Source organism: Panulirus ornatus, chromosome 67 (genome assembly GCF_036320965.1).
Source record: "Panulirus ornatus isolate Po-2019 chromosome 67, ASM3632096v1, whole genome shotgun sequence".
NCBI lineage: Eukaryota > Metazoa > Arthropoda > Malacostraca > Decapoda > Palinuridae > Panulirus > Panulirus ornatus.
In genome coordinates, this window is record NC_092290.1 from 566,920 (window position 1) to 582,977 (window position 16,058).

Consider the following 16,058-nt stretch of genomic DNA (forward strand, 5'->3'; position numbering starts at 1 on the left):
CCGCTTCCATGGTTCCATCCGCTGCCAGATCCACTCCCAGATATCTAAAACACTTCACTTCCTCCAGTTTTTCTCCATTCAAACTCACCTCCCAATTGACTTGACCCTCAACCCTACTGTACCTAATAACCTTGCTCTTATTCACATTTACTCTTAACTTTCTTCTTCCACACACTTTACCAAACTCAGTCACCAGCTTCTGCAGTTTCTCACATGAATCAGTCACCAGCGCTGTATCATCAGCGAACAACAACTGACTCACTTCCCAAGCTCTCTCATCCCCAACAGACTTCATACTTGCCCCTCTTTCTAAAACTCTTGCATTTACCTCCCTAACAACCCCATCCATAAACAAATTAAACAACCATGGAGACATCACACACCCCTGCCGCAAACCTACATATATATATATATATATATATATATATATATATATATATATATATATATATATATATATTTCTTTTTCTTTCAAACAATTCGCCATTTCCCATGTTAGCAAGGTATCGTTAAGGACAGAGGACTGGGCCTTTGAGGGAATATCCTCACCTGGCCTCCTTCTCTGTTCCTTCTTTTGGAAAATTAAAAAAAGACGAGAGGGGAGGATTTCCAGCCCCCGCTCCCTCTCCTTTCAGTCGCCTTCTATGACACACAGGGAATACGTGGGAAGTATTCTTTCTCCCCTATTCCCAGGGATAATATATATATATTTATCTATTTTGCCTTGTCGCCGTATCCCACGTCAGTGAGGCAGCGCAAGGAAACAGACGAAAGAATGGCCCAATCCACCCACACACACATGCATACACACACACACACACACATATATATATATATATATATATATATATATATATATATATATATATATATATATATATATATATTGCAGGGAAAAAATGAAATTGAGTGGGAGACGTATAAAAGAAAGAGACAGGAGGTCAAGAGAAAGGTGCAAGAGGTGAAAAAAAGGGCAAATGAGAGTTGGGGTGAGAGAGTATCATTAAATTTTAGGGAGAATAAAAAGATGTTCTGGAAGGAGGTAAATAAAGTGCGTAAGACAAGGGAGCAAATGGGAACTTCAGTGAAGGGCGCAAATGGGGAGGTGATAACAAGTAGTGGTGATGTGAGAAGTAGATGGAGTGAGTATTTTGAAGGTTTGTTGAATGTGTTTGATGATAGAGTGGCAGATATAGGGTGTTTTGGTCGAAGTGGTGTGCAAAATGCGAGGGTTAGGGAAAATGAGTTGGTAAACAGAGAAGAGGTAGTAAAAGCTTTGCGGAAGATGAAAGCCGGCAAGGCAGCAGGTTTGGATGGTATTGCAGTGGAATTTATTAAAAAAGGGGGTGACTGTATTGTTGACTGGTTGGTAAGGTTATTTAATGTATGTATGACTCATGGTGAGGTGCCTGAGGATTGGCGGAATGCGTGCATAGTGCCATTGTACAAAGGCAAAGGGGATAAGAGTGAGTGCTCAAATTACAGAGGTATAAGTTTGTTGAGTATTCCTGGCAAATTATATGGGAGGGTATTGATTGAGAGGGTGAAGGCATGTACAGAGCATCAGATTGGGGAAGAGCAGTGTGGTTTCAGAAGTGGTAGAGGATGTGTGGATCAGGTGTTTGCTTTGAAGAATGTATGAGGAATACTTAGAAAAGCAAATGGATTTGTATGTAGCATTTATGGATCTGGAGAAGGCATATGATAGAGTTGATAGAGATGCTCTGTGGAAGGTATTAAGAATATATGGTGTGGGAGGCAAGTTGTTAGAAGCAGTGAAAAGTTTTTATCGAGGATGTAAGGCATGTGTACGTGTAGGAAGAGAGGAAAGTGATTGGTTCTCAGTGAATGTAGGTTTGCGGCAGGGGTGTGTGATGTCTCCATGGTTGTTTAATTTGTTTATGGATGGGGTTGTTAGGGAGGTGAATGCAAGAGTTTTGGAAAGAGGGGCAAGTATGAAGTCTGTTGGGGATGAGAGAGCTTGGGAAGTGAGTCAGTTGTTGATCTCTGATGATACAGCGCTGGTGGCTGATTCATGTGAGAAACTGCAGAAGCTGGTGACTGAGTTTGGTAAAGTGTGTGAAAGAAGAAAGTTAAGAGTATATGTGAATAAGAGCAAGGTTATTAGGTACAGTAGGGTTGAGGGTCAATTCAATTGGGAGGTGAGTTTGAATGGAGAAAAACTGGAGGAAGTGAAGTGTTTTAGATATCTGGGAGTGGATCTGGCAGCGGATGGAACCATGGAAGCGGAAGTGGATCATAGGGTGGGGGAGGGGGCGAAAATTCTGGGAGCCTTGAAGAATGTGTGGAAGTCGAGAACATTATCTCGGAAAGCAAAAATGGGTATGTTTGAAGGAATAGTGGTTCCAACAATGTTGTATGGTTGCGAGGCGTGGACTATGGATAGAGTTGTGCGCAGGAGGATGGATGTGCTGGAAATGAGATGTTTGAGGACAATGTGTGGTGTGAGGTGGTTTGATCGAGTAAGTAACGTAAGGGTAAGAGAGATGTGTGGAAATAAAATGAGCGTGGTTAAGAGAGCAGAAGAGGGTGTTTTGAAATGGTTTGGGCACATGGAGAGAATGAGTGAGGAAAGATTGACCAAGAGGATATATGTGTCGGAGGTGGAGGGAACGAGGAGAAGAGGGAGACCAAATTGGAGGTGGAAAGATGGAGTGAAAAAGATTCTGTGTGATCGGGGCCTGAACATGCAGGAGGGTGAAAGGAGGGCAAAGAATAGAGTGAATTGGAGCGATGTGGTATACCGGGGTTGACGTGCTGTCAGTGGATTGAATCAAGGCATGTGTATGGGGGTGGGTTGGGCCATTTCTTTCGTCTGTTTCCTTGAGCTACCTCGCAAACGCGGGAGACAGCAGCAAAAAAAAAAAAAAAAAAAAAAATATATATATATATATATATATATATATATATATATATATATATATATATATATAATCAACAATGGAGGGAACAAATGAATGGGGAGACCAAAGTGGAGATGGAGGGATGATGAAAAAGATTTTGAGCAATCAGGACCTAAAGATGCAGGAGGGTGAAAGGCATACTTAGGATAAAGTGAATTGGCACTGTGTATTACACTCGGGTTGATGTGCTGTCAGTGGACTAAACCAGAGTAGATGAAGTATCTGGGGTAAACCATGGAAGGGTCTATGGGACGTGGTTGTCGACAGAGAGGTGTAGTTTTTGTGCAGCTAGAAAATGGACGTGAGCAGATGTCACCTTTTTTCATCCGCTTCTGGTGCTACCTCTCAAATATGAAAAAAGAAGTAATCAGTAGTAGGGAAATGATGGGACTCATTTTGAATCAGAAGTTTCTTTTCAAGAGAGTACTCCTTTTTGTACACTGATAATACAGCCTTGCCTTTTTGTGCATTGACAAAACAACTTTGCTGAAGGTAACTTTTTAATCTAGTGTAACCAGGTGGAATCACAATCCAGCAACATCTGTTACTTTTAGCATAAAATTCCAGCTTTGATCACAAAAGGGATTCTTTGATACAACTTCTCTATCTACATAAGTGGAAAAGTGATTCAATTAAAACAATTACATTCGTGAACATTTTCACTTACACCTGTACCATAAAACTACAGGATGCATAATGGAAGAAATTATAAACCATCAGTCTCAGTCATTAATAAGTACACTTTTGTCAAGTTTTTTATTTTTATTTTCATGCCAACATGAATCTGAACTGATGATAGTCAAGGTATCAGAAGACTTGTTCATTGTCTTGGATACAGGGTGCATCATATTCCAACAAGCACAAGTCACATGTATGGCTGCCTTCATTAACTGCTTGTTAAGAAAAATTATCATTAACCAGTTACATCAATAATTAAAATACATATTGCACCAAAGGAATTGCTCTCATTTACAAAGTGATAAATAAGAAATTTTGGAAGAAAAAACATCAGTGGCAGAGCCATCAATGTTAAATTTATAGAAATTTACTGGAAAAATAACATTCTAAGAGAATTCATGCTTCCCTTTGAATGACGTGCCTTATGACAGTCTCATTTCACCAATATTGTTTGAGCTTTAAGAATACTAAGTTACAGGAAACATCTGGTTAGCATGCAGTCTACACTGTCTTTTTCAAGGAAAAGGATGGTGAAAGGCCTTCATAGGCGCAGGTCTTTGGCCTCAAGCTCAATTTTCTGAAAACTTCTTGGTAGTTGTTGTATCATTATTATTCAACAATCTTTCCAAGGTAGCTAACTTAGTCTAATGATATTTCTGTCTACAGGGCAGGCAAGAAAATTCATCAGTACATTTTCTTCTACCTTGTATGTAGGAAAAGTAATCTGAGCAGGAAACCTTATTAGAACATGGAAGTTCCCCAGTTTATAAACCTCAATCTTTATGGCCAACTTTGGAGGACAGTACACAACTTTTAAGCTCTAGAATTTCAATTTCTTATCTATATGACCATAAAAAAAGTATAAAATGAAAATCTGAAATGTCTTACCTTCCCTCTATAAAGTTCAAAACTTTCTGTAAGGCAGCCATGATTATTTATCTGATGTGTATGCAGCAGAAAGAGTTGTGTGGTTCCCCTGCAAGCTGGTGATTAGTGGTGTACTAAAAGTGGGGGAGTAACCGACAACAACACCAATGACCCACCATGGACAAGAACCTGTGGAGGGCAGCAAAGGGGATTCCTCCAACTCTCCAGGGCTCAGGGAATGGTACAGTAAGGCAGTGAGCATGCCACGAACACTCCTCCCACATCTACTGCTCCCTCTATTAACACTTCTTTTTGAACACTTCAGTATGGATAGGCCTCTAAAAATGCCATCATTCAGTTCAGAAATAAATCTGGTTATAAAAGAGTTATGATCATGTCGAGCAGGATACAGCTCCTGCATGAGGTGCCTGCCAGCTGCCAGAAAGGTATGGCATGTGATGGCGCAGGGGCAACCATGCATAGCATGGCTTTTGAGGCGTCTTGGTGCAGTACAAAAATGGTACAAAGGGTGTGGGAGTCCATGGAAGCTACTGGCCACGTGAACCACGTGCACTGCCCACTCCTGGGGCAACTGGGTTCAGCATGCATGTCACGCATGCGCAACACAGTAACAAAATGCTACCTTGGCAACTCTAATAACTGTAAGCATAGGCAGCCACATGTATCATGAGGCCAGTAGTATATACTGTACTGAAGGGAGCACTGCCAGAAGCAGCAGCAACAGCAGGTGTGGGCACTGAGCTAAGGTGGAGTCATCAGGTACAGGTGGAACATGTACCTGAACCTCTGCCAAGATCAGCACTGACAATGCCATGTCCTCTCGCACTTCCTTTGCATGACTGTTGATCTTCTGTCCAACCTCCGTCACAACTTTTTCACATGCTTCCTGCAATGTTCCCCTGTATTATTGCACATGTTTATGAAATACATTATTACACTCATGCTTTATATGTGTTACAGTATTACTACACTTGCTTATACCAATGCAAGAGATTACCCACGTTTATGCTCAATGCTTTATAATTGTCACAGTATTACTATACTTGCTTATACCAATGCAAGTGATTACCCATGCATATGCTTATTAAATTGGTAAAAACATGCTGTAACACCTAAAGAGTTACAAACTCACTAAATATGTGTTTAAAAACAAACTTACAAACATGTGAGTGGATGTAGTAATTTTAGATAACCTGTAATTTTGGAGCCTAACTTAGTAAACCCTTACTGCTCAGCTTGTCAGTCCATTAATATACCTTTACAAAAGCTTCACAGTTATGCTTAGCTTACTAAACCACTGGTACTAAGGTAATAAACCTGTAATTTCAAGCCAAGGAAACCCATTCTTTATATGATTATCAGTAAGCAGTGCTTATTTAGCAAAAAAAGTAAAAAAATTAACATCAAACTGTGGATCCTGGTAATACTCTAGGACTTGGCTACAAACACCCTACATACAGGCATACCTTCATTAGCACCTGGGATGTGTTCCTGATCACTGAGTGCAAAACTAAAAACAAAGCTATTATATTACAGCTCCAATGAAGATGCATTTACAGACAGCACAGCCACTTATCTAAAAGCCTCATATGAGGGCTTCACTGGGGTATGTTAATAGCACAAATGATGATTGTAAACACCTTATAAGTGTATTATATTAATTTATAGATTTATAAATTGGAAATGAGATGTTTGAGGACAATATGTGGTGTGAGGTGGTTTCATCGAGTAAGTAATGAAAGGGTAAGAGAGATGTGTGATAATGAAAAGAGTGTGAAGCGTCTGGGGTAAACCATGGAAAGTTTTGAGGGGCCTGGATGTTGAAAGGAAGCTGTGGCTTTGGTGCATTATACATGACAGCTAGAGACTAAGTGTGAACGAATGTGTCCTTTGTTGTCTTTTCCTAGTGCTACCTCATGCAAATGAGGGGGGAGGGAATTGTTATTTAATGAGTAGCGGGGTGATGACGGGAATGAATAAAGGCAGCAAATATGAATTATGTACATGTGTATATATGTATATGTCTAGGTATGTATATATATTTATATGTTGAAATGTATAGGTATGTATATGTGCGTGTGTGGACGTGTATGTATATACTTGTGTATGTGGGTGAGATGGGCCACTCTTTTGTCTGTTTCCTTGCATTACCTCGCTAACACGGGACACAGCGACAGAGTATGATAAATGAATAATATAACAATAAATATATATATATATATATATATATATATATATATATATATATATATATATATATATATATATATATATATATATATATTTTTTTTTTTTTTTGTTTTTATACTTTGTCGCTGTCTCCCGCGTTTGCGAGGTAGCGCAAGGAAACAGACGAAAGAAATGGCCCAACCCCCCCATACACATGTATATACATACGTCCACACACGCAAATATACATACCTACACAGCTTTCCATGATTTACCCCAGACGCTTCACATGCCTTGATTCAATCCACTGACAGCACGTCAACCCCGGTATACCACATCGCTCCAATTCACTCTATTCCTTGCCCTCCTTTCACCCTCCTGCATGTTCAGGCCCCGATCACACAAAATCTTTTTCACTCCATCTTTCCACCTCCAATTTGGTCTCCCTCTTCTCCTCGTTCCCTCCACCTCCGACACATATATCCTCTTGGTCAATCTTTCCTCACTCATTCTCTCCATGTGCCCAAACCACTTCAAAACACCCTCTTCTGCTCTCTCAACCACGCTCTTTTTATTTCCACACATCTCTCTTACCCTTACGTTACTCACTCGATCAAACCACCTCACACCACACATTGTCCTCAAACATCTCATTTCCAGCACATCCATCCTCCTGCGCACAACTCTATCCATAGCCCACGCCTCGCAACCATACAACATTGTTGGAACCGCTATTCCTTCAAACATACCCATTTTTGCTTTCCGAGATAATGTTCTCGACTTCCACACATTCTTCAAGGCCCCCAGAATTTTCGCCCCCTCCCCCACCCTATGATCCACTTCCGCTTCCATGGTTCCATCCCTGCCAGATCCACTCCCAGATATCTAAAACACTTCACTTCCTCCAGTTTTTCTCCATTCAAACTCACCTCCCAATTGACTTGACCCTCAACCCTACTGTACCTAATAACCTTGCTCTTATTCACATTTATTCTTAACTTTCTTCTTCCGCACACTTTACCAAACTCAGTCACCAGCTTCTGCAGTTTCTCACATGAATCAGCCACCAGCGCTGTATCATCAGCGAACAACAACTGACTCACTTCCCAAGCTCTCTCATCCCCAACAGACTTCATACTTGCCCCTCTTTCCAAAACTCTTGCATTTACCTCCCTAACAACCCCATCCATAAACAAATTAAACAACCATGGAGACATCACACATCCCTGTCGCAAACCTACATTCACTGAGAACCAATCACTTTCCTCTCTTCCTTCACGTACACATGCCTTACATCCTTGATAAAACTTTTCACTGCTTCTAACAACTTGCCTCCCACACCATATATTCTTAATACCTTCCACAGAACATCTCTATCAACTCTATCATATGCCTTCTCCAGATCCGTAAATGCTACATACAAATCCATTTGCTTTTCTAAGTATTTCTCACATACATTCTTCAAAGCAAACACCTGATCCACACATCCTCTACCATTTCTGAAACCACACTGCTCTTCCCCAATCTGATGCTCTGTACATGCCTTCACCCTTTCAATCAATACCTTCCCATATAATTTACCAGGAATACTCAACAAACTTATACCTCTGTAATTTGAGCACTCACTCTTATTCCCTTTGCCTTTGTACAATGGCACTATGCACGCATTCTGCCAATCCTCAGGTATCTCACCATGAATCATACATACATTAAATAACCTTACCAACCAGTCAACAATACAGTCACCCCCTTTTTTAATATATTCCACTGCAATACCATCCAAATACCATCAACTCTATCATATGCCTTCTCCAGATCCGTAAATGCTACATACAAATCCATTTGCTTTTCTAAGTATTTCTCACATACATTCTTCAAAGCAAACACCTGATCCACACATCCTCTACCATTTCTGAAACCACACTGCTCTTCCCCAATCTGATGCTCTGTACATGCCTTCACCCTTTCAATCAATACCTTCCCATATAATTTACCAGGAATACTCAACAAACTTATACCTCTGTAATTTGAGCACTCACTCTTATTCCCTTTGCCTTTGTACAATGGCACTATGCACGCATTCTGCCAATCCTCAGGTATCTCACCATGAATCATACATACATTAAATAACCTTACCAACCAGTCAACAATACAGTCACCCCCTTTTTTAATATATTCCACTGCAATACCATCCAAACCTGCTGCCTTGCTGGCTTTCATCTTCCGCAAAGCTTTTAGTACCTCTTCTCTGTTTACCAAATCATTTTCCCTAACCCTCTCACTTTGCACACCACCTCGACCAAAAACACCCTATATCTGCCACTCCATCATCAAACACATTCAACATACCTACAAAATACTCACTCAATCTCCTTCTCACATCACCACTACTTGTTATCACCTCCCCATTAGCCCCCTTCACTGAATTTCCCATTTTCTCCCTTGTCTTACGCACTTTATTTACCTCCTTCCAGAACATCTTTTTATTCTCCCTAAAATTTAATCATACTCTCTCACCCCAACTCTCATTTGCCTTCTTTTTCACCTCTTGCACCTTTCTCCTGTCTCTTTCTTGTATACATCTCCCACTCATTTGCATTTTTTCCATGCAAAAATTGTCCATATATATATTTTTTTTTTTTTTTTTTATACTTTGTCGCTGTCTCCCGCGTTTGCGAGGTAGCGCAAGGAAACAGACGAAAGAAATGGCCCAACCCCCCCCATACACATGTACATACACACGTCCACACACGCAAATATACATACCTACACAGCTTTCCATGGTTTACCCCGGACGCTTCACATGCCTTGATTCAATCCACTGACAGCACGTCAACCCCTGTATACCACATCGCTCCAATTCACTCTATTTCTTGCCCTCCTTTCACCCTCCTGCATGTTCAGGCCCCGATCACACAAAATCCTTTTCACTCCATCTTTCCACCTCCAATTTGGTCTCCCTCTTCTCCTCGTTCCCTCCACCTCCGACACATATATCCTCTTGGTCAATCTTTCCTCACTCATTCTCTCCATGTGCCCAAACCATTTCAAAACACCCTCTTCTGCTCTCTCAACCACGCTCTTTTTATTTCCACACATCTCTCTTACCCTTACGTTACTTACTCGATCAAACCACCTCACACCACACATTGTCCTCAAACATCTCATTTCCAGCACATCCATCCTCCTGCGCACAACTCTATCCATAGCCCACGCCTCGCAACCATACAACATTGTTGGAACCACTATTCCTTCAAACATACCCATTTTTGCTTTCCGGGATAATGTTCTCGACTTCCACACATTTTTCAAGGCTCCCAAAATTTTCGCCCCCTCCCCCACCCTATGATCCACTTCCGCTTCCATGGTTCCATCCGCTGACAGATCCACTCCCAGATATCTAAAACACTTCACTTCCTCCAGTTTTTCTCCATTCAAACTCACCTCCCAATTGACTTGACCCTCAACCCTACTGTACCTAATAACCTTGCTCTTATTCACATTTACTCTTAACTTTCTTCTTCCACACACTTTACCAAACTCCGTCACCAGCTTCTGCAGTTTCTCACATGAATCCGCCACCAGCGCTGTATCATCAGCGAACAACAACTGACTCACTTCCCAAGCTCTCTCATCCCCAACAGACTTCATACTTGCCCCTCTTTCCAAAACTCTTGCATTTACCTCCCTAACAACCCCATCCATAAACAAATTAAACAACCATGGAGACATCACACACCCCTGCCGCAAACCTACATTCACTGAGAACCAATCACTTTCCTCTCCTCCTACACGTACACATGCCTTACATCCTCGATAAAAACTTTTCACTGCTTCTAACAACTTGCCTCCCACACCATATATTCTTAATACCTTCCACAGAGCATCTCTATCAACTCTATCATATGCCTTCTCCAGATCCATAAATGCTACATACAAATCCATTTGCTTTTCTAAGTATTTCTCACATACATTCTTCAAAGCAAACACCTGATCCACACATCCTCTACCACTTCTGAAACCACACTGCTCTTCCCCAATCTGATGCTCTGTACATGCCTTCACCCTCTCAATCAATACCCTCCCATATAATTTACCAGGAATACTCAACAAACTTATACCTCTGTAATTTGAGCACTCACTCTTATCCCCTTTGCCTTTGTACAATGGCACTATGCACGCATTCCGCCAATCCTCAGGCACCTCACCATGAGTCATACATACATTAAATAACCTTACCAACCAGTCAACAATACAGTCACCCCCTTTTTTAATAAATTCATATATATATATATATATATATATATATATATATATATATATATATATATATATATATATATATATATATATATTTTTTTTTTTTTCAAACTATTCGCCATTTCCCGCGTTAGCGAGGTAGCGTTAAGAACAGAGGACTGGGCCATTGAGGGAATATCCTCACCTGGCCCCCTTCTCTTTTCCTTCTTTTGGAAAATTAAAAAAAATTGAGAGGGGAGGGTTTCCAACCCCCCGCTCCCTCCCCTTTTAGTCGCCTTCTACGACACGCAGGGAATACGTGGGAAGTATTCTTACTCCCCTATCCCCAGGGAAAATATATATATATATATATATATATATATATATATATTTTTTTTTTTTTTTTTCATACTATTCGCCATTTCCCGCGATAGCGAGGTAGCGTTAAGAACAGAGGACTGGGCCTTTGAGGGAATACCCTCACCTGGCCCCCTTCTCTGTTCCTTCTTTTGAAAAAAAAAAAAAAAAAAAAAAATTTCCCGCATTACCGAGGTAGCGTTAAGAACAGAGGACTGGGCCTTTGAGGGAATATCCTCACCTGGCCCCCTTCTCTGTTCCTTCTTTTGGAAAATTAAAAAAAAATGAGAGGGGAGAATTTCCAGCCCCCCGCTCCCTTCCCTTTTAGTCGCCTTGTACGACACGCAGGGAATACGTGGGAAGTATTCTTTCTCCCCTATCCCCACGGATAATATATATATATATATATATATATATATATATATATAGAAGCAGTGAAAAGTTTTTATCGAGGATGTAAGGCATGTGTACGTGTAGGAAGAGAGGAAAGTGATTGGTTCTCAGTGAATGTAGGTTTGCGGCAGGGGTGTGTGATGTCTCCATGGTTGTTTAATTTGTTTATGGATGGGGTTGTAAAGGAGGTAAATGCAAGAGTCCTGGAAAGAGGGGCAAGTATGAAGTCTGTTGGGGATGAGAGAGCTTGGGAAGTGAGTCAATTGTTGTTCGCTGATGATACAGCGCTGGTGGCTGATTCATGTGAGAAACTGCAGAAGCTGGTGACTGAGTTTGGTAAAGTGTGTGGAAGAAGAAAGTTGAGAGTAAATGTGAATAAGAGCAAGGTTATTAGGTACAGTAGGGGTGAGGGTCAAGTCAATTGGGAGGTGAGTTTGAATGGAGAAAAACTGGAGGAAGTGAAGTGTTTTAGATATCTGGGAGTGGATCTGTCAGCGGATGGAACCATGGAAGCGGAAGTGGATCATAGGGTGGGGGAGGGGGCGAAAATTTTGGGAGCCTTGAAAAATGTGTGGAAGTCGAGAACATTATCTCGGAAAGCAAAAATGGGTATGTTTGAGGGAATAGTGGTTCCAACAATGCTGTATGGTTGCGAGGCGTGGGCTATGGATAGAGATGTGCGCAGGAGGATGGATGTGCTGGAAATGAGATGTTTGAGGACAATGTGTGGTATGAGGTGGTTTGATCGAGTAAGTAACGTAAGGGTAAGAGAGATGTGTGGAAATAAAAAGAGCGTGGTTGAGAGAGCAGAAGAGGGTGTTTTGAAATGGTTTGGGCACATGGAGAGAATGAGTGAGGAGAGATTGACCAAGAGGATATATGTGTCGGAGGTGGAGGGAACGAGGAGAAGAGGGAGACCAAATTGGAGGTGGAAAGATGGAGTGAAAAAGATTTTGTGTGATCGGGGCCTGAACATGCAGGAGGGTGAAAGGAGGGCAAGAAATAGAGTGAATTGGAGTCATGTGGTATACAGGGGTTGACGTGCTGTCAGTGGATTGAAGCAAGGCATGTGAAGCGTCTGGGGTAAACCATGGAAAGCTGTGTAGGTATGTATATTTGTGTGTGTGGACGTGTGTATGTACATGTGTATGGGGGGGGGGTTGGGCCATTTCTTTCGTCTGTTTCCTTGCGCTACCTCGCAGACGCGGGAGACAGCAACAAAGTATAAAAAAAAAAAAAAAAAAAAAAAAAATATATATATATATATATATTTTTTTTTTTTCAAATTATTCGCCATTTCCCGCGTTAGCGAGGTAGCGTTAAGAACAGAGGACTGGGCCTTTTTTGGAATATCCTCACCTGGCCCCCTCTGTTCCTTCTTTTGGAAAATTAAAAAAAAAAAACGAGAGGGGAGGATTTCCAGCCCCCCGCTCCCTCCCCTTTTAGTCGCCTTCTACGACACGCAGGGAATACGTGGGAAGTATTCTTAATCCCCTATCCCCAGGGATAAAATATATATATATGTATATATATTATTTATTTATTTATTTATTAGCAAAATGAATAAATAAATGATTATTATTATTATTATACTTTGTCGCTGTCTCCCGCGTTAGTGAGGTAGTGCAAGGAAACAGACGAAAGAATGGCCCAACCCACCCACATACACATGTATATACATACACGTCCATACACGCATATATACCTACCTTTACATCTCAACGTATAAATATATATACACACAGACATATACATATATACACATGTACATAATTCATACTGTCTGCCCTTATTCATTCCTGTCGCCACCCCACCACACATGAAATGACAACCCCCTACCCCAGCATGTGCATGAGGTAGCGCTAGGAAAAGACAACAAAGGCTTGGGAAGTGAGTCAGTTGTTGTTCGCTTATGATACAGCGCTGGTGGCTGATCCGGGTGAGAAACTGCAGAAGCTGGTGACTGAGTATGGTAAAGTGTGTGAAAGGGGGAACAAAGATGGGGGCCAGGTGAGGATATTCCCTCAAAGGCCCAGTCCTCTGTTCTTAACGCTACCTCGCTAATGCGGGAAATGGCAAATAGTATGAAAGATTTTTTTTTTTTTTTTGCTTTGTCGCTGTCTCCCGCGTTTGTGAGGTAGCCCAAGGAAACAGACGAAAGAAATGGCCCAACCCACCCCCATACACATGTATATACATACGTCCACACACGCAAATATACATACCTACACAGCTTTCCATGGTTTACCCCAGACACTTCACATGCCCTGATTCAATCCACTGACAGCATGTCAACCCCGGTATACCACATCGATCCAATTCACTCTATTCCTTGCCCTCCTTTCACCCTCCTGCATGTTCAGGCCCCGATCACACAAAATCTTTTTCACTCCATCTTTCCACCTCCAATTTGGTCTCCCACTTCTCCTCGTTCCCTCCAACTCCGACACATATATCCTCTTGGTCAATCTTTCCTCACTCATTCTCTCCATGTGCCCAAACCATTTCAAAACACCCTCTTCTGCTCTCTCAACCACGCTCTTTTTATTTCCACACATCCCTCTTACCCTTACGTTACTTACTCGATCAAACCACCTCACACCACACATTGTCCTCAAACATCTCATTTCCAGCACATCCATCCTCCTGCGCACAACTTTATCCATAGCCCACGCCTCGCAACCATACAACATTGTTGGAACCACTATTCCTTCAAACATACCCATTTTTGCTTTCCGAGATAATGTTCTCGACTTCCACACATTCTTCAAGGCTCCCAGAATTTTCGCCCCCTCTACCACCCTATGATCCACTTCCACTTCCATGGTTCCATCTGCTGCCAGATCCACTCCCAGATATCTAAAACACCCTACTTCCTCCAGTTTTTCTCCATTCAAACTTACCTCCCAATTGACTTGACCCTCAACCCTACTGTACCTAATAACCTTGCTCTTATTCACATTTACTCTTAACTTTCTTCTTTCACACACTTTACCAAACTCAGTCACCAGCTTCTGCAGTTTCTCACATGAATCAGCCACCAGCGCTGTATCATCAGCGAACAACAACTGACTCACTTCCCAAGCTCTCTCATCCCCAACAGACTTCATACTTGCCCCTCTTTCCAAAACTCTTGCATTCACCTCCCTAACAACCCCATCCATAAACAAATTAAACAACCATGGAGACATCACACACCCCTGCTGCAAACCTACATTCACTGAGAACCAATCACTTTCCTCTCTTCCTACATGTACACATGCCTTATATCCTCGATAAAAACTTTTCACTGCTTCTAACAACTTGCCTCCCACACCATATATTCTTAATACCTTCCACAGAGCATCTCTATCAACTCTATCATATGCCTTCTCCAGATCCATAAATGCTACATACAAATCCATCTGCTTTTCTAAGTATTTCTCACATATATTCTTCAAAGCAAACACCTGATCCACACATCCTCTGCCACTTCTGAAACCACACTGCTCTTCCCCAATCTGATGCTCTGTACATGCCTTCACCCTCTCAATCAATACCCTCCCATATAATTTACCAGGAATACTTAACAAACTTATACCTCTGTAATTTGAGCACTCACTCTTATCCCCTTTGCCTTTGTACAATGGCACTATGCACGCATTCCGCCAATCCTCAGGCACCTCACCATGAGTCATACATACATTAAATAACCTTACCAACCAGTCACCCCCTTTTTTGATAAATTCCACTGCAATACCATCCAAACCTGCTGCCTTGCCAGCTTTCATCTTCCGCAAAGCTTTTACTATGTATATATATATATATATATATATATATATATATATATATATATATATATATACATATATATGTGAATTGTGTGCATGTGTATATATGTATGTGTCTTTGTGTGTATGTATATGTGCACATTGAAATGTATGGGTATGTATATTTGCGTGTGTGGACGTGTATGTATATACATGTGTATGGGGGTGGGTTGGGCCATTTCTTTCGTCTGTTTCCTTACGCTAATTCGCAAACGCGGGAAACAGCAACAAAGGAAAATAAATAAAATATATATATGTTGTTTGCTGATGATACAGTGCTGGTGGCTGATTCATATGAGAAATTGCAGAAGCTGGTGACTGAGTTTGGTAAAGTGGGTGAAAGAAGAAAGTTAAGAGTAAATGTGAATAAGAGCAAGGTTATTAGGTACAGTATGGTTGAGGGTCAAGTTAATTGGGAGGTAAGTTTAAATGGAGAAAAACTGGAGGAAGTAAAGTGTTTTAGATATCTGGGAGTGGATCTGGCAGTGGATGGAACCATGGAAGCGGAAGTGAATCATAGGGTGGGGAAGTGGGCGAAAATCCTGGGGGCCTTGAAGAATGTGTGGAAGTCAAGAACATTGTCTCGGAAAGCAAAAATGGG

At 41.3% G+C, this 16,058-nt stretch overlaps 2 protein-coding genes across 24 annotated transcripts in view; one reads left to right on the top strand and one right to left on the bottom strand.

Annotated features, from left to right (window-relative positions):
• LOC139747051 (uncharacterized) overlaps window positions 1-16,058 on the bottom strand; it is a 1,040,326-nt gene that overhangs the window by 222,924 nt on the left and 801,344 nt on the right. For 2 of the 23 annotated variants that reach the window (XM_071658806.1, XM_071658805.1), the window contains one exon: window positions 3,407-5,376. The exons of the other annotated variants lie outside the window; for them this stretch is intronic. In XM_071658806.1, the coding sequence (XP_071514907.1) occupies window positions 5,155-5,376 (222 nt within the window). In that variant the 3' untranslated portion in view covers window positions 3,407-5,154. Of the gene's footprint in view, window positions 1-3,406; window positions 5,377-16,058 lie in introns of those variants that run through there. 23 annotated transcript variants of the gene reach the window in all.
• LOC139747055 (uncharacterized) overlaps window positions 1-16,058 on the top strand; it is a 236,301-nt gene that overhangs the window by 183,488 nt on the left and 36,755 nt on the right. The gene's annotated exons all lie outside the window — the stretch shown is intronic.